Here is a 19,907-nt window from a genome sequence, read left to right on the forward strand (position 1 = left end):
AATAAGTCACTGATGGTGTAGTGGTCCATTCACGTGACTTTGGTGCAGGCAGGGTGGGTTCAGTTCCCACTCAGTGACAATGTGAATGCGAGTGATTGTTCGTATCTATATGTGGCCTGTGACTGACTGGGTGTTGTCTGCCTTTTGCCCAAAGTCAGCTGGTTTAGGCTAAAGGCAGCCTGCGACCCTGAACAGGATAAACAGTGTTGAGAATGCATGGATGGATTTTTACATTGACTATGACTATAAACTGTCCACTGGCAATCATTGAATTTTTCCTCATGTGTCTTAAGTGAACTTTACACTCTGTATGACTTTCAGATTAAAGTTTAACAAATCGATTGAAGGCATCTTCTAGTGGACATTTTAGTTTTCTTTCTGCGGGATTATAAACCATGGAGAAAACTAAAGTTTGATTTATATATTTTTTAATCAGCATAATGTGTTCTGTGTTCTAATATTCACCCACTTGTATCTACAAACTCAATTCCAATGAAGTTGGGACGTTGTGTTAAACATAAATAAAAACAGAATACAATGATTTGCAAATCATGTTCAACATAAATAAAAACAGAATACAATGATTTGCAAATCATGTTCAAGCTATATTTAATTTAATACACTACAAAGACAAGACATTTCATGTTCAAGCTGATTAACTTTATTGTTTTTAGCAAATAATCATTAACTAAGAATTTTATGGCTGCAACACGTTCCAAAAAAGCTGGGACAGGGTCATGTTTACGACTGTGTTACATCACTTTTTCTTTTAACAACATTCAATAAACGTTTGGGAACTGAGCACACTAATTCTTGAAGCTTTGTAGGTGGAATTCTTTCCCATTCTGGATTGATGTACAGCTTCAGCTGTTCAACAGTCCGGGTTCTCTGTTGGCGTATTTTACGCTTCATAATGCGCCACACAGTTTCAATGGGAGACAGTTCTGGACTACAGGCAGGCCAGTCTAGTACCCGCACTCTTTTACTACGAAGCCACCCTGTTGTAACAGTCCGGATGGTTCTTTTCCTCTGGCCCGGAGGACACGACGTCCACAATTTCAAAAAACTATTTGAAATGTAAACTCGTCGGACCACAGAACACTTTTCCACTTTGCATCAGTCCATCTTAGATGAGCTCGGGCCCAGAGAAGCCGGCGGCTTTTCTGGGTGTTGTTGATAAATGGCTTTTGCTTTGCATAGTACAGTTTTAAGTTGCACATACGGATGTAGCGCCGAACTGTATTTACTGACATTGGTTTTCTGAAGTGGTCCTGAGCCCATGTGGTGATATCCTTTGAGGTTGAACATGATTTGCAAATCATTGTATTCTGTTTTTATTTATGTTTAACACAATGTCCCAACTTCATTGGAATTGGGGTTGTACTTACATATTTTGACTATTTAGTTGTCCACAGAGTGACTCTCGAACTTGGACTTAGTAAAAAACTTTCATTTAAAAAAAAAAACACCTTGGTTTTGTGATACAAGTGTCCAGAAAAGGCGTCTCTGACAACTACTTCTCTTTGACCCAGTTTTGTTCCACTTTGCCCATATTGGCTAAGAGTGCCCCCTTTCCTCTAATTGTGAGAGCACACGTGTTTGTTATGTTGACAACGCTGGTTCGGGGGCGGAGAGGTAGTTGGAGATCTTCACTAGTGACATAGATACAGTAAGAAAAATTCAAATGACCTGATTTCAGGCCTCTCGGCAGAAAAAACATGTGTAACTCAGGAATGCGTGGACAGTTTTAATTCAGATTTCACATGTTTACTGAGGCACCATATAGCCAGTATTACATTCCAAATGCTTGAAAAAGTTTGTTTGGTAAAATATGGCACCTCATTCATACAGAACAATCATGCACTATATGACATTGTGGATATACTCCTGGAAATAGCTTTTCAACAATGGTTATTTCATTGGTGTCTTTGTAAGATCAGAGAGGAACGAGAAGAAAAGATTTGATCATATTTACTGAAAAGAAAAGTGATAATAAGAAGAAAATGATCACAGACCTAAAATGAGGAAACTTAATGCGGACAAGCGGTATAGAAAATGGATGGATGCATTTCACAAGTGAAGAAAATGCCTTAATGAATATGAACAATATTCCCAGCTGGTGCAAAAATTGTATTCAATGTATTTTATTAGTTCAAGGAGAATGTGAGCACTTGTCCTGTTAGCACAAAGCTTGACATGTGCACTATGAGTCCCTCAATGGTATTAAGGACACGACAATGGTGCCTAGGTGGATTAAAACAGCACAACAGCAGATTTGATTCAGTCTTCAGTCTTTCAAAGCAGCGCAGAAGTGACAACAGTGCCAGTTTTTAGCTTTTTGCATGTGGTGTCTTTCTTTGAGGATGTGAATAAATAATGTGCAAAAATAAAAAATAAAAACAACAAACTCCTTTTGTTTTTTTCCCCTTCATATTTAAGAAGTGAATGTTTATAAATTAATATTACTTTTGTTTTATCTGAAGACAAAGAAGTTGAGGTTTTCAACAATAACAGTCAGCTATAAGTTGTATTTTATCAGTATGATTTAACATTATTCTCAGACTATCTAATGTGCTACCATTGGGAAAACCCCTTTCACTTGTTTTAATGAATAAGGTCTAAGCAGATGTATTTTTTGGCGTTACATGACCTAGGTGGGCATGGTAGAGCCTTGCAAATGGTCTTTATCATTCTGCAGTTGTAAGAATCACAGCAGTGAGGATTCTTGCAGAACAGCCTAAAGGCTGCCGCCATCTGCCTCTGCGACCACCTACCATTCCCATCCATCTCATTGCCTCCTCCAACGATTTTTGGCTTTCTCCTCACACTCAGGTGCCTTGCAGGTGCCGGAAAGTGGGGTTGCAGGTGTCGGAGCAGGTTTTGCTGGAGCGGGCGTCCCCTTGCTGATGCTCATGAGCAGAGTCGGGAGCTCGTACGAGATGGCCTTCTCTAAACGGTCTAGCATGCAACCACTCGTCCAGCTGCAGTGGTAGGAAAGCTGCTGGAAGTTGGCCACAGGATTAACTCCAAAGAAATCCTGATAGGCCTCCTTGCTGGGAAGGTCAAACTTGCTGACGTTGGTCTTGGCCAGAATGGACTTGAAGATGTAGTACTTGTCTGGGTCAGTGACAATATCATGAAACACCTCAAAGGGATCATTAAACCAGCCCAGCTTTTCGTGGTAGGTTTGGAGGTAACGGTCAACAAGGAGGGCATGAATGCGTACTCTGATGCCATGCTGCCGGATGAAGGCAATCTTATTTTCAATCTGGTTCTCGATCACCTGCAAGAAGACCAACATGTGAAGAGTGAGGAGAGAGTAAGAGGAGAGGAAGAGGAACAATCAAACATTTTAAACTGGGATTTTTTGGGATGTGGGAGGAAACCGGAGTGCCCGGAGAAAACCCACGCAGGCACGGAGAGAACAGGCAAACTCCACGATGCTAACCAGGATAAGCGGTGTTGAAAATGGATGGATGTATATACAGTCCAGTGAAGACATTTGGGTTATAGATCAAAAGATTAATATGAGACAAAAGTTCAGAGTTCCAGTTTTTATTTCATGGTATTTACATCTAGATGTGTTAAACAACTCAGGACAAAGCACCATTTGGTTGAACCCACCCAATTTTCAAGTGAGCAAAAGTATTGGAAGAGACATGATTAAATTAACTTAAAGTGAATAACATTTAATATTTGGTGGCATAACATTTTGTCTGGCAGTTTACAGAAAAATGCATCCAAACTAATTGGAAGAAGCTTCATCATACAACAAGACAATGACCCAAAACACAACAAAGGACTTCATCAGGGGAAAAAGTGGGAAGTCTTAGACTGGCCAAGTCAATTACCGGACCTTTACCTCCTGAAGAGGAGACTAAAGGGAGAAATCACCAGAAACAAGCAAGAACTGAAAGAGGATGCAGTAAAGGCCTGGAAAAGCATTTCAAATGAAGAACGCAACAGTCTGGTGAAGTCAATGGGTCGCAGGCTTGATGCAGTTATTGAAATGTTAAATGTTACTCACTTTAAGTTAATTGAATAATGTCTGTTCCAATACCTTTGCTCACTTGAAAAGTGGGTAGCTTCAAACAAAAGATGCTAGGTCCTGAGTTGTATAACACATCTAGATGTAAATACCATGAAATGAAAGCTGGAATCCTGAACTTTTGTCTCATATTCATCTTTTGATCTAAAACCCAAATGTCAGTAGGCAACAAAAACAAAGGAATTGACCTTGCCGTTCCAATAATTTTAGAGGGGACTGTGTATATATATATATAGATATAGATAGAAAGATAGATAGATAGATAGATAGATAGATAGATAGATTTCCCCCCCCCCAAAGGTGCTTGTGATGAGCTATCCTTGTAGTTCCTGTTTTGGAGCTTGGGTGGTGCTTTGCGCCCCTCTCGCCCTCTCTCTCTCATGTTCTCTCTCTCCCTTCCCTGTAATCAGCACCACGTTGGCCGCGCACCTGTTTTCAATCAGCCGTCATCATCTCTGCCTGCATAAAAGCCTGCCAGATCCTGCAAACCATCACCAGAGTATTAATGTTCTCCCTTGGTACACTGGCCTAGTACTTGCATGTAAGCTATGCTTTATTCGCATTATTCTGATTTCCATGTTCTTCCTCGTCCTCAGTGCTCCTCCCGTGTTCCCCACCTTGCTGACCTCTTCCACCACACCACCAAGCCATCCACCTGCTCACGCCACCCCCACCGCACGATCCCTGTCTCGATGACCCGCCATTACGCCTCGAAGGTCCAATTCCCAATTTCCTTTTCTATAAACATTCACGACAAACTTCTCAGCCTCCACTTGCTTCTGGGTCCAGTCACAACTCATACCTTTGTATCGTGACTGTGCTATTGACATGAACATTTCAACAGATGTTGGGAACAACCCAAATAATCCACACATACACAGAAAGTAGACCAAATAAGATCAGAAATTAAGTTGTGTGTAATAATGTGAAATGACAGAGGGAATAAGTATTGAACACGCCAACTGGTATTTATTTAATACTTTGTACAAAAGGCTGTTTGACAGGATGCATTGTTCTGCCGTGATTTTGGCCCATTCCTCCACACAAGCAGTCTTGACATCTTGAAGGTTCCATGGGCTTCTTTTATGGCCCTGGAGTTCCAGTTCTTTCCGTAGATTTTCGATTGGATTCAAGTAAGGTGATTGGCTGGGCCATTATAGCAGCTTTATCTTTTTTCTTTGAAACCAATTGAGAGTTTCCTTGGAAGTATGATTTGGATCATTATCCTGTTGAAATGTCCACCCTCGTTTAATTTTCATCATCCTTATGGATGGCAGCAGATTTGTGCCAAGAATGTCTCAGTACATTTTCCCATTCAGCCTTCCTTCAATAATGTGAAGTTGACCAGTACCATTTTCTGAAAAGCAGCCCCACACCATCATGCTCCCACCTCCAAACTTCACTGTTGGTATGGTGTTTTTAGGGTGATGTGCAATGTCCATTTCTCCTCCAAACGTGGTGTGCATTATGGCATCCAAAATTTGCTCTCATCAGACCAGACTATATTCTCCCAGTACTTAACTGCCTTGTCCACATAATGTTGAGCAAACTTTAAACTAGCTTTGATATGTTTGTTTCAGCAATGTGGTCTTGCATAGTGAGCGTGCATACAGGCCATGGCGGCAGAGTGACACAATAAGTGTTCTAAAATGTAATGCCTAATATTGTCGAACATTCTCACAGGTTTCCTAAAAAACCTCCTTGAACCACAAGACACCATGCGAATAATAGTCGTACCTGGTTCAAGTCCTCCAGCAGAGAGGTCTCCTCCTTCATAAAGAGCTCCCGGCTAGTATCTACTGCATATTCCGGAGTCCAGAAAGAGCTCACATATACCCGAGGAGGTTCTGTGGCATTGATGAGGGGCGCCATGCTCCAGAACAGGGCTCCGTAGACCCTCATCAAATCCTGGGTGGTGAGACTGTCGGCTTTGTTGAGGATGATGCGGATTTGGGACTCACGGCCCTTCATTTGCCTGAAGAGCATTTCCAGTTCCCCACCCACATCAAGTTTGGTGGGGTCAAAAACCAGGAAGATGAGATCAGCTCGGTCAATGAACCACTGGCACACCTCGTTGTATGGGTACCCTGACGGGGGTGAGGAAAATGGACTCAGGTTGTATTATGATGACTGTTTCACAACAGTTGTAGTTGCAAAAGAAACATGATTCAATCAAATAGGTCTGTGGTTCTCAACTGTTGTCACCATGGGACATGGTGACCATTTCCCTACTGTTGTAGAGTCGTGACCTACTTTTAAAATATCCTCTGAAAACGTTATATTTTTAAACATAGCTATACTGTGCTTACATGTTTAAAGGGCAATTCAGCGCACAATCAACTGAGCGTGAACATGATAACCATGTATAAAAATGAACACACGTACTGTACATACATTAAATATCAAAATTTCTTTTGTATCTCAGCACTGATCTTTTGTTTTTAGGAAAGTGCAACATCAATAGTTTGCATTTCTTTTATGAATTGAGCGATATAGACAGAATGAATGATTATGGTATAAAACACTAGTAATGCTATTTGTCATTGCTTTGGCTCTATCAGACGAGTCCAGGACAGGCTGTTTAAATGGAAGTTGTGCTTACACCATGCTTGTATTCTTTCATGCTGTTGTGATATGAGCAGTTGCAAGACGCCATTTCAAAGGGGTTTCATGTATCACCAAAATCATATCGGTAGCCGTGACATCTGCTAGCCAGAGGCCTCGTTGCACTCTATTTGTTTCCAGAGTAAACTTGTGGCTTAAGTGCGAGGCAGTAACACTTCCTGTCTCTTCCGTTCAACATTGGGGTAAAACAAGGACCCACTGGAAGTTTTCACTAGCTGTCCGCGGCCCACCCAAAATGGATCAGCGACCCACCAGTTGAAAATCACTAAAACAGTTTACCTCTCTCCTGTTGCTTGCGGTTCTCAATGATGCCGGGTGTATCAACAATTGTGACCCTCTCCAGCAGCTTGTGTGGCATCTCAAAGCCCACCAGCCTTTCCAGGAAGCCCTGGCCAAACTTCTCCAAGGGTGAAAAAGAACGCGAGCTGTCGGCTGCCATAACAATGCCCTCTATGGTGCGAAACTTTTCACCGTGCATTATTACGGTATACTCGGAGGTCGTGGGCTCAGCACCTAGTGGAATGGTAAATTGAACATGTATTACTGAGCTTTGACATATCAGCTGTTTCTTCACTTTACTGGTAATACAGAAGAATACCAGTAGCAGTGTTCCAAGTAATGCATTTAATATAAGACTTGGGAAAGCAGAACCATCAAGACACACAGCAAACAAAACGTGAAATAAAATATGGACATTAGGACTGGTTGCTTGTGAAGTCAGTTCTCTTCCCCTGAGCAAGGCACTAAACCATAGATGTCAAACTCAAGGCCCAGGGGCCAGATCTGGCCTGCAACATCATTTTATGTGGCCTGTAAAAGCAAGTCATGTGAGTCAACTTCATGTTCAAAATTGCTAATCGTTTTCACTTTTAGTGACACAGAGATATTGCAAAAAAACTAATATTTTTTGTTACCAATCCCTTTTAAAACAAATTGAATAATAGTTTTATTTTTTTTACTGGCTTCTGATTTTAAAAATTGTTACCAAATTAAATTAGTATCCATCAATTTGATGTGTACTGTATATGTGATAATATGAGGCGATCATACATTTGTATAGGTTCACTGTCATAACGACCCTCCAAGGGAAACCATAACTACGATGTGGCTTGCGACACCTCTGCACTAAACCTTCAACGCCGGATTGTGGCATGTGTGAATTGGAATGAGTTGTATGTAGCAAAGCAAAGCAAAGCAAATGTATTTATATAGCACATTTAATACACAAGGTAACTCAATGTGCTTTGAATGATTCAAAGGATTTAAAACAAAGAAAAAAATAGCTTATAAACATTTAAAACAAAGACAAAAATACAAGATGTGCCCTGCGACTGACTGGTGACCTGTTCAGGGTGGAGTCTGCCCTTTGCCCAAAGTCAGCTGGGATAGGCTCCAACGCCCCACGACTCTAACCGGGATAAGCGGTGTTGAAAATGGATGGATGGAGAAAAATACAAGTACAATTGAAACAGTGTACAGTGCAAGAAATATCATTTAAATGTGGAAATGCTCTAAAATGCATAAGAAAAAAGACGTTTTTAATTAGGGCTTAAAAGCTTTCATATCACGTCAACGTCACTTCTGTTAGTAACTTATTCCATTTGTGTGCAGCATTATAGCTAAATGCTGCTTCACCATGTTTGTTTTGGACTCTGTGCGCCACTATTTGACCTGAGTCTGTAGATCTCAGAGCCCTACTGGGTTTATATTCCATTAGCATTTATTTAATGTATTCAGGACCTAAACCATTTAGTAGACCAGTAGCAGAACTTTAAAGTCTATTCTAAATCTGACTGGGAGACGGTATAGAGACTTTAGAATTGGAGTAATATGCTCTGACCTCTTTGTTCTGGTCAGAACCCGAGCTGCAGCATTCTGAATGAGCTGCGGCAGTTTAATGCTCTTTTGGGGGAGTCCAATCAGAAGACCATTACAATAGTCAAGTCGACTTGAGATAAAAGCATGGATGAGCTTCTCCTGGTCTGCTTGGCACATGCAAGCCTTCACTCTGGATAAATTCTTCTGATGGTAGAAGGCAGTTTTAGTAATTGATTTGTACAAAGAAAGAAAAAAGTAATTCTGATACTAATTTAGAAATATGTGAAACAATAACGTTACAAACATTCTATTAATGTATAATTTTTTAAAATCAACATACAGTAAACCATTACTTAATTTACTTTATTTCCTTCTTGATAAACACATCCATCCATGACTATTTATACAATATGGAAAATATAATCAAATTCACTTACCTGTGTAGAGTTCATGTGAAGTGTCTTGGAGACCCAGCAGGTAGTTGATCATGGAGGATTTGCCCACACTCCAGGGTCCAAGAAACAAAGCCATGGGCCTAGAAGTGATCTCTCCATCTACAATGTGGAAGGGAGAAGAACAAGACCAGATATTGATTGACTGACAGGACATGGCTCATAGAGCTATCTTAAAAATAGTTTATAAAAAGTAAAATCATGAAGCTCCTGAGTTTCCAGAACTTCCCTGACCTGCTTTCTTGTGCCATCCTGAGGCCATAATCTTTGATCATTCAAAATCAAGATGTACAGCTGACAAACTTGACTCGATATTCCTCCCTCTATCAGATATGCAGCAATCATATGATGCAGTCAGTGTGATTTGATTTACCTGTGACTTCATGCTGCCTGAGTTCATTGTACTTGAACACTTGCTCCACTGGCTTGATGGCTGTGTGGTAGATGTTCAGTAGCTTCTTCATTGCAGCTGGAAAGAAATGTAGTTGAGATTGAAAGCATGACACCTCAAAAGTAGTAAGGAGACATTTTGGGTAGTGTGCTACAGTGGATACTGGGTTTATGTTACATCGCTTTATTGTATTTTACTCTGAAAGTTCCTTACCTGTCAATTGGGCTGAGGGTTCAGCAGCTGCCAGTCTTAGTGTGTCTTCAATATGGGAACGGTCCCTCAGTGCTGGACCCACATTTTTTCCCCCTAATTGGCAGAATAAACTGTCAGTTGGAATGCTTGATGCTACTAAACTTACATGTTTAACTGCACAACAGATAATGAAAACGTGTTCATTCATGACATAATGCAATGAAGCGTTTCATGTTTCAGATTGTTATGTTTTTGTAACCCTTTTTTAACCTTCAACAACACATTCATGAAATGAATGTGATTCCCATGTCAAATACAGTACTGTTTTACATGCTGTAGCACATGTATCAGTCTATTCGCTTCCTTTTCTATTTTCGTCTGTTTATTTCTGCAACAGAGGTTGTCACTAATTCCTCTTTAGACACACACAGTGTCATATTCAGTGGGATTCACATGCCAGGGAAAGAAAGACTGGAAGCTGAGAGAGATCTTTTAAACACCATGACCCTTTACATTTAAATGCTCATTGCATTTACTGCAGTTGCAAACAAGTGTTTTAAAAAAGTCTCATGTGGCCTGTGCCACATGGTGACAACAGTTGTGAATATCCATCCATTTTTCTATAGCGATTTCAAAAAAGAACCATTCACACTCACATTCACCCCTGCAGTCTTGAGCTAACCTTACATGCATGCATGTTTTTGGACTGTGGGACCAAGCTCCAATACCTGAAGAAACAACAACTCAGGAGAACATGCAGACTTAACACAGGGAGGCCAGAGCCGAGATTCAAACCCCAAACCTCAGAACTGTAAAGCAGACATGTCACCCACTATTTTCACTGTGCTGCCACATGTCTATCGAGTTTGAATATGAATGAATCTAAATTAAGTCGTTAATTTCTAGAATGTGATGAATAGAAGTTATGTATTCCAAAGTTAAATCACAGATGGGCACATTTACTTTTCAACTACGCAAAGTAGCATGTAGGTATGCAATTTAAGTATGGGGTTTATTTGAGCTGCGATTGGCTGGCGAACAGTTCAGGGTATACCCCGCCTCTCGCCCGAAGATAGCTAGGATAGGCTCCAGCACGCCCACGACCCTAGTGAGGATAAGCGGTACAGAAAATGGATGGATGGTTTTATTTGAGAGATTATTGTCTGGCTGGAACTACAGATGCGCGTTGATTGGATTTCTATTTGTAAGTCCATTTATTCTTGACTTCTATCAATAATGTAGTGCAGTTGAAGCTTGAGTCTATTCATGTTTGTACTTGCTGTATGGCTGTAAGACCATGCTTATGTGTGTACAAGCTATATGAGCATATGACAATCCTTTTTCTTGTTGTACCTTTGGCCTGTGCAGACTCCTTGACCTCCAGAGGAGCTTCCTCCACCTCAGGAGCCTCTTCAGATGTTTCTTCTTCAAGATCTTCCACTGTTGCTTCCTCAACAGACTCTGGTGTGACTTCTTCAATAACCTCTACTTTAGGAATTACTTCAGGCTCTGCTTCAGGCTTTGAAGGCACAGAAACAAGTGCAAGTTCTGGCGAATCTAGTCCAATGCTGTTATTTGTAACTTCTGATATTTCTTCTTTAGGTTCTGTTAACACTTCTGGTTCAGCTTCATATTCTGCTTCAGATGTTAATACCACTTGTGGTTCAGCTTCAAATTCTGAATCAGGTTCTAATATCACATCTGCTTCAGCTTCATCTTCGGCTTCCAGTTCTGTTATCATTTCTGGTTCAGCTTCATCTTTGGCGTCAGGTTCTGATGTCACTTCTGGTTCAGCTTCATGTACTGCTTCAGGTTCTAATATCACATCTGCTTCAGCTTCATCTCTGGCTTCCAGTTCTGTTATCACTTCTGGTTCAGCTTCATCTTTGGCTTCAGGTTCTGATGTCACTTCTGGTTCAGCTTCATCATCTGGTTCAGCTTCATATTGTGCTTCAGGTTCTGATATCTCCTCTGTTTCGGTATCATATTCTGTTTCCGGTTTGGATATCACTTCGGAGTCAGCATGATGTTCTTCAGGTTTTGACATGACTTCTAGTTCACTGTCATAATCTGTTTCAGGTCCTGACATATCCTCAGTTTCAGTGTAATAATGTGCTTCAGTTTCAGATATCACTTTTGGGTTTGCAGGTACAGCACTCATTTCAAGAATGTCCTCTGGCTCTGATTCAGTTTCTTCAACAGCTTCCTCCTCCACAATATCTTTTAGTACAATTTTCTCCTCCCCTACTTCTCTCTCTTGTGTTCCCTCCTTTGTTTCCTGAACCAGTTCTTCCTCTTCTGAATCAGAATCGTGGGGGATAACTGCCTCTTTTGGCAATTCATCCTCTACGTCTTCACTTTTGTATTCCTCATTCATCAACTCTCCTGCAAAAGAATATACAACCTTACCAACTGCTTCTTTCTCGTTCTTTTCCTCCACAATGGATGCCTCGTGGTCATCAGATGCCATCTCCTCTTGACTTTCCTCTGCCATGTTTTGGAGAGAAGCTTCTTCCTGTCCTTCTACATTGCTTGTTACCTCAACAGTGGAAGCCTTGGTTTGTGGTGTTTGAGCTGTTTCTTCTTCTTCACGCTGTGAGAGCGAGGCTGACTCTTCCTCAGACACAGCCAGTGTTGGGGAACAGGGTTGACACGTGGGCCTCTCTGGGGCCGGGGTGTCGTTGGATGAACTCTGGCTGGGCTGCTCCTCTGTTGTGCCACATCCACAGGAGAAGAGGTTACTCTCATGCTCCTGTAGCCGAAGAGGTACCAGTGGCTCCTCATTAGAGATGGATGACCCTGGCACCAAACCACAGAAATGAAGAAGAGAGAATGTTATCAGTATATGGTTACTCCATGTTGAGGTGTAATGTTTCACTAATAACACACAACATACGCTATTTTACATTATCATTTACAAGACATTGTCATACGTAAATTGTTGTGCCTTTCATAAGGTGATATTTTACATTGTGTAGGTGGTTGTATTTTTTTTCAGTTTAACTGTGCATCTTTTATAAACCCTGAGTTTGGAATAAACTACTGAATTAAATTTTATTAATACACAATAGGTTTAGCAATATAATTATTTAGCTGAATGTAACATTTTTTCTTATATAGAAATAACATACTAAACTTCATGAAAAGGTGTAAAAAGGTCCTGTTGAATGCTTAATGACAAATGAATGCTGTCAATTTATGTTGTACAGGTAATTTCTTTGCATGATATCCTATGAGGCAACCTGGGTTATACTGACACATACACTCATTCAGCACCCACAATATTAGGTACTCCTGCACAATCTTAATAAAATCCAATATAAAAGCTGGCTCACAACTTTCACCTTTATTAAGTTTTGATCGACACATCCAGAGATGTTAAATTGATCAAAGTAACCAAAATTTTAAAAGTTACAGTGACTTCCAAACAATCTGAAATTGGTCCCACCCACAGTCTACAAAGACCGCAAGGTCACAGTCTCTATTTAATTTTAACTGTCTGCAAGTGTGAACACACGGTAGAACACATTCTGATGTGGGGCAGCTAATAGAGTAAGTATTAAGAGCTAAGAGAGTGTGCAGTTCACATTACAAGGTGGGGACGGTGAAAAATGATGACAGGCAGAAACAGTTGGCACAGGTTTTTATATATTTGACAGTCTTTCTCTCAAAGCTAAAGAAGAAGTGTTGGCCTTAGTTGAGTTCTGTGCTTTGAGTATTGTGAAGACATTTTTAAAGCCACCGGACTATACGTACATTTAACATTTTACTTTTTAATTGCTTGTATACAAATGGTTGTGTGTATGGAGTGCTTGCCCACAAATTAAACAACCATGTAAATCTTTTATCTGCCTATTGCTGAAAATGTGTGAGTGAGACGTTATGCACTTCCGTCCCAATGTTACATAACAGTGGGGCAGAAGTTCACAATTTACATAACTACCACCTTTCTTCACCAATGAAATGATCAGCTAGGCTGGGTGAGAATCCAGAGCCACTTTCAAGTGACGGCCAGAGTCTGTTATAAATTTGTGCAATTTATGAACTCTGCTGTGACTGAAAGCTAAAATGCTTATATTGTCTTTATGTGCGCTCACTTTTTTTCCCACACCCTAGGCTCTGTTTCCGCAAGACAAGAAAACAGTTGGCTGTAGCGCACACTCACCGGTGAGAGCCAGGCCATCGAGTGAAGCAGAAGACGGGACAGACATAAACTACGGCCGGAACGCACACACACACGCCGGTGAGAGCCTCTTTAGTCGCAAAGTTCAGACTCTGGCCAAAGTCGTCGAAAGCTGGACTCACCATTGGTCTGTTCACTTGCATGAGACAGGGCCGGCCTCTAAAAATGGGCTGATGTCAGAAAGACAAGAAGGTTGTGCTATAATTCTTGATCCTTGGGGTATTTTGATAAAAGCTTGTCAGAGACATCAAGGAAAAAGTTCATAATGTGTCTCCATTACCATTGTCATTGTTATGTCACACAAAGGGAACCTGACTATAGAACATATCATCCAGATTATTGTGAAAAAAAATCTAAAGTCTGATTGGTCCGTCTGCAGGAGTTTGCTTTAAATTAGAACCATTTTTGTTTTCATTTTTAAAATTGTATTTTGTGTTATATATTGACTCAGTAGTTCAGCTGTCTCATTTCCCTTTGTTTTTAAAGATGGTAAAGATTTAATAATCTTAAAATCTTAAAAAACAAAACTACCTATATGCTGGTTTGAGTACATGGGTTTGGTTTGTGATGCTAGAGATTGGGTTTATCTGTAATATGATGCAAATGGTGTCCTCACTCTTGCAATAATCCCCCTTTCTCTCCCTCTATTTTAAGACACTGAACCGCATTATTAAGCTATTTATTGCAGATGGTGTGCTTTGCTAGCTTATCACTCTCTGGGGAGATTGTCAGCATTCAGGTTCATGCGTCAAGTGTCACATGGTCATTGTGCATTGCCACCATGTTCCCTTTATTATAAAAGCACAGGATACATGGAGGTGTGTCTTTGCCAGACTTAGGTGTTCCACAAGTGTCAGTATGTAAGTGTCAGATGTTTCAGGGCTCCTCGGTCATCTCCCGTACAACGATGGATAGAGTGTGCAGTGTGGTGAGACGTCCCTTGGTGCTGGATGTCACCTTTCCGAGGCAGAAATAGGCCCACAATGAGTCATAGGGTGAAAAGAAGGAGGGATGTTTGTGCTCCTATTTTTTTTTCATGGGGTGTGACACTCTCCTCTTCCCTGTGATTGTCAAGCTACATATGCACACCATGCATGATGCAACATATCACCCCATCCATTCCTTGCAACAGCTTCAGTGGTTGTGCAGAAATCTTGCAAAAACCTTCAGCAATAAATGCATCAGTAGGTGAAGTGACATCTACTTAGAAACATAATATGGGTGTGGATGAGTCATGATTTATAAACCTAAGTACATGCACAGCCTTTTTATACTTATAAACTGGTTCTAACTTCCAATGAACATTAAGTAAGGACAATTTGAAATATATTTGACAGTTTCCATGTGAATTAATGATAGTTAAAGGGAAGCAACTAAGTTGGGGTCATTTTTACAAACTGTAAAACATTTCAACATAATCAACAACATTTTGTCTTGCCATAAGCAGACATCCATGCAAATTAATAGCCAGCCAACCATTTTTGATATTGCTAGTCCTCATTAGGGTGCCAGGTGACACCCTGGACTGGTTGCCAGTCAATCACAAGACACAGACAAACTACCATTCACACTACTTCACAATTTGGAGTCTCCCAGGAACATACCATGCATGTTTTTGGGAGGAAGCTGAAGAACTTGGAAAAAACCCACTCATCCACAGGGAGAACATGCAAAATCCACACTGGAGGGCCTAAGCTGTTATTCGAACCCAGAACCTCTATATTTTTAGGCAAACTTGCTAACCACCACGATAGCGCGACGCCTGCAAATTAATGCATACAGAATTTTACATTTTCCTTAATATTTGGTATATTTGTTTAAAAAATAAACTCCAAACAGTAAACCCCAGTAGCCGAGATTGTACTGCCAGTTTTTCCAACATTTAAGTCCCTTTTAGAGAGAAACATGACGTTTTGCAGTTCACGTATATACCTGTCAATCCCTAGAAATTCACAGAATTTTGCAACAGCCTCAAACCCCCACATACAACCATTTTGCTATTACATTTTGGCCAATTTAATATTTCTCATTCTGGTGGCCAATGGCTACAGCCTATAGTCTGGTCCTGGTGCAGACGGCTGCCTGAGATGGTGTTTCCTCACCTGGATGCTCTGTACTCAGCCTCAGGTTACTAGGTCATGGTATTATTTTTTACTTCTTTGTGTGAGTGTGTCTGTATCCTTGTGGTTTGTTTTACTTTTATATTTTACTTAATGTGAAGCGATTTGCGTTGCACTCCATTGGATGAAAAGCGGTTACAAATAAAGTTTGATTGATTGCTTGATTGAATGAAAATCCTCTCACTGTATCATGGTATGCAATTTTACCTTACTGCGACCACAATAAACATGTTAATTGAATAACTCTGACAGTGTCACTCAAAACTGAGCATTACTGTATTCCACTGTGATATTTATAAAACAGTGTATAATGTGTATACAGTGTATTGTCAACTGCTTTCACAACTGCAGAGATTTCTTGTGTGCGAACACAATTTGAACCTATTTTTTTGTGTTTGTTTAATAAGATAATGTTTTGTGGGGCGTGTTAGTAAATATTTCTCATAGGTTTTTTTTTTTTACATGTTACTAGCTGGAAAGTGGAAAGACATTGACATGACATTTCCAGTATCCCAGTTGTCATGTTTAGAATTACTCTTTGTCGATACAACCATATACATACTGTATATCCTTACTTGGGACTTGATACACATATTATTGCAAGCAAATACAGTCTTGGTGTATTCTCGTCCTGTAAGTGCTTTAGCATGTCTCTTTTAGGTACTTTAATACCTGGAATGACGAAGTAACACAAGGAGCTTTATCTAAACTTCACAACAATCAAATACTATTGTGTTGTCACATAATCTCAAATTAATGTATCTCTGTGTGCCTATTTGTTTGATAAAGATATATATGCATTCTGAAAAGCCACAAAGAGATCAGTGAGCCAAGTATCTGGTGACGATTCAGCCTGACAAATGCCTGACGCGTGACTGCAGCTGTTGGCTGGGTCCGAAATGAACCTATTCAAGGACACACAGGGGTATCCTCATAAAGTTAAAAATGTCAACTAATTGTACATACATTTCTTTAGAGCTAGTTTTGAAATACTTAGAATTTAATTTAGAATTAACGTCATGGTCATATTATAAGATTTGAAGAGAATAAATGAAAAACTGAAGAAAATGGATTCAGTGGTAAAATAACTGATTTCACAGTGATTAATTGGTGTTTTAAGCGTGTGTGTGTGTGTGTGTGCGCGTCTCTGTGAGTGTAGTGAGCCAAAGTCAATCTGTCGACGCTGTCTCTCCAGGGCAACGAGAATGAGCAGCAGGCAGAATATTTTCCATCAGCTGGTGTACCGTCTCAGACTGACATTTCCATTTTATACCCTCAATTCTCCAAACTGCACCACATCTATATACAACACTCTTTTTCTTTGCAGGATCAGCATTGTTCATTGTTTGGATTCCTATCTATATATTTTCCACATTGTCTTTTGACCACTGGAGAAAATAGTACAGTATTCCTGAGCAGTAATTGAGTGTCTGCACTAAAACCAATATTATAACCCATCATATTAGAACACTATTACAACCACTATTATGTAGTCAATCTACTGCAGTGTATCAGCACTCCCTCTTGTTGCCTCACACAATCCTCATGAAAGTTCATTACAAATAAGACTTAACATGCATCAGGCACCGCTGCACTGACATGTTGCAGCACAAACACCAAAGCCTCTCGGCCTTACCTGCAGCAGACAAAGCCAGCAGAGCCAGAACGCAGCATACATGGATCAGAGACTTCATTTTGGCTGCCAGGGGCCTATTCCTCCTCTTCCCAAGATATATATACCTCTAAGGCAGAAAGTTAGGGGTCATGTGCCCAATGGAGGTGGGGCACAGCAACTGTTTTCTCACCCTGATTGGTTATTTCAGCAGCCTTTCAGAACTTCTTCTCCAACTTTGGATTCTACCACTAAAAAGTTTGTAACCTTTAATATATAGTATACTATATACAGCATACTATACTATACTATACTATACTATACTATACTATACTATACTATACTATACTATACTATACTATACTATACTATACTATAAATGCAGCGCTATGGGAGGCACAAGTTAGTGCTAACTGTAGGCCGGTCCCGACCCCGGATAAATGCAGAGTGTTACGTCAGGAAGGCCATCCGGCTTAAAACTTTGACAAACAAATATGAGCGTTCATCTAAAGAATTCCATACCAGATCGGTCGTGGCCCGGGTTATCAACGTCCGCCCCCGGCGTCATTAACCTGCAGGGCGCCGGTGGAAATTCAGCTACTGTGGGTCGAAGATGAAGGAGAGGTGGAAAGTAGTTTTTTTAGGCAGAAAGAGAAGAGGAAAGCACAGAGCCTAGAACTGAATGTGGGGACTTTGAATGTTGGGACTATGAAAGGAAAAGCTCGGGAGTTGGTTGACATGATGATTAGGAGAAAGGTTGATATATTGTGTGTCCAGGAGAGCAGGTGGAAAGGCAGTAAGGGTAGAAGTTTAGGGGCAGGGTTTAAATGATTTTACCATGGTGTAGATGAGAAGAGAAACGGAGTAGGGGTTATTTTAAAGGAAGAGTAAGCTAAGAATGTCTCGGAGGTGAAAAGAGTATCAGATCGAGTGAGGAGGCTGAAACTTGAAATTGAGGGTGTTATGTATAAAGTGATAAGCGGCTATGCCCCACAGGTAGGATGTGACCTAGAGGTGAAAGAGAAATTCTGGAAGGAGCTAGACGAAGTAGTTCTGAGCATCCCAGACAGAGAGAGAGTCGTGATTGGTGCAGATTGTAATGGACATGTTGGTGAAGGAAATAGGGGTGATGAAGAAGTGATGGGTAAGTACGGCATCCAGGAAAGGAACTTGGAGGGACAGATGGCGGTAGACATTGCAGTGAACATTTTTTTCCAGAAAAGGCAGGAACATAAAGTGAGCTACAAAAGCGGCGGTAGAAGCACACAGGTGGATTACATCTTGTGTAGACGATGTAATCTGAAGGAGGTTACCGAATGAAAAGTAGTGGTAGGGGAGAGTGTGTGTAGGATGGCTCTGGTGGTGGGTAGGAAGATTAAGAAGACAAAGGCAGAGCAGAAAACCATGTGGTGGAAGCTGAGAGAGGTGTTGTGCTGCTTTTAGGGAAGAAGCTCTCGGAGGACAGGAGGAGCTTCCAGAAGACTGGACCACTGCAGCTGAGGTGATCAGAGACAGGCAGGAGAGTACTTGATGTATCTTCTGGCAGGAAAGGAGAGAGGGAGACTTGGTGGTGGAACCTCAAAGTATAGGAAATCATACAAGGAAAGAGGTTAGCTAAGAAGAAAAGAAGACTATACTATGCTATAGTATACTATGAAAAGTTGATAACTGCAAATGAATAAGATTTTATTTTTTAAAATTTTATTTGCAGCCATTGTACCTTTATGAATGTATCATTTTGCTGAAATGAAATAAATTATGAATGCTTCAGTGGCACGGTAATCCAGTACCGTGTTACCCAACCAGCGTGCTGTGGCACACTAGTGTACCATCAGAGATCATCAGGGATGACACATGAAAATATGTTATTTCACTTACGTTGTCGGACAATTATCTGTTATTTACTACAAATAATGTATCTTTGTCCATCTATCTATGCCAGGTCATAAATCTCTATATCCACCTATTGCTATTCATACAAAAGAACAAGTCATGGCCTCCTGCAAGTCTATCACCTTTGTGTTCAATGAAACAGGCCCAGATGTCACAATGAGGTACATTTTTGAGTGAACAGAGACGAGATCATCATTTATTTCTTTTTGTGACAGTTCTGTTTGGCTGTGGCCTGTGAGATTTTTTAAAATGTAAAATGGCTACCCAGGCTCAATAAAGTTCGGGAAACTTTGATAGTGGTTAACACGACTCAACATTTTCCATCCTTGATAAACACTGTATTGTGGCCACTTTGTCGACAGGGGTGTAGGGGGGCGGGACAAAAAACAAAAACAAAAATAACCAACCAAATCATTTAGGGGGGGCCTTAAGAACTTTTTAGGTGGTGCTAAGACCCCCCCAAATTGGACTAACCACAAACAGCTGAAGCCTCCCTAAAATAGGCCTAGCGACACCACTGGCTTGTCCACTGTTCATAGTAGTTTGTCTAGGTAGTGTATGACTTCCCATGCA

At 40.6% G+C, this 19,907-nt stretch overlaps 1 protein-coding gene across 2 annotated transcripts; it reads right to left on the bottom strand.

The window, feature by feature from the left end:
* Positions 1 to 645: 645 nt before the first annotated feature.
* On the bottom strand, positions 646 to 17,578 carry LOC133476288 (uncharacterized). Of its 2 annotated transcripts, XM_061769456.1 has the most exons (9): positions 17,466 to 17,522; positions 13,692 to 13,879; positions 10,880 to 12,325; positions 9,548 to 9,640; positions 9,317 to 9,412; positions 8,929 to 9,045; positions 6,953 to 7,186; positions 5,786 to 6,135; positions 646 to 3,283 (listed from the first exon to the last, which is right to left on the bottom strand). In XM_061769456.1, exons 2-9 carry the CDS (start codon positions 13,735 to 13,737, stop codon positions 2,789 to 2,791), a joined length of 2,877 nt encoding a protein of 958 aa, XP_061625440.1. In that variant the 5' UTR covers positions 13,738 to 13,879; positions 17,466 to 17,522; the 3' UTR covers positions 646 to 2,788. The 2 variants fall into 2 exon arrangements, with proteins under 2 accessions (XP_061625440.1, XP_061625438.1); XM_061769454.1 differs by lacking the exon at positions 13,692 to 13,879 and having other exon boundaries at positions 17,466 to 17,578.
* Positions 17,579 to 19,907: the final 2,329 nt, after the last annotated feature.

This window comes from Phyllopteryx taeniolatus, chromosome 4, assembly GCF_024500385.1.
Source record: "Phyllopteryx taeniolatus isolate TA_2022b chromosome 4, UOR_Ptae_1.2, whole genome shotgun sequence".
In the NCBI taxonomy this organism is placed as follows: Eukaryota; Metazoa; Chordata; class Actinopteri; order Syngnathiformes; family Syngnathidae; genus Phyllopteryx; species Phyllopteryx taeniolatus.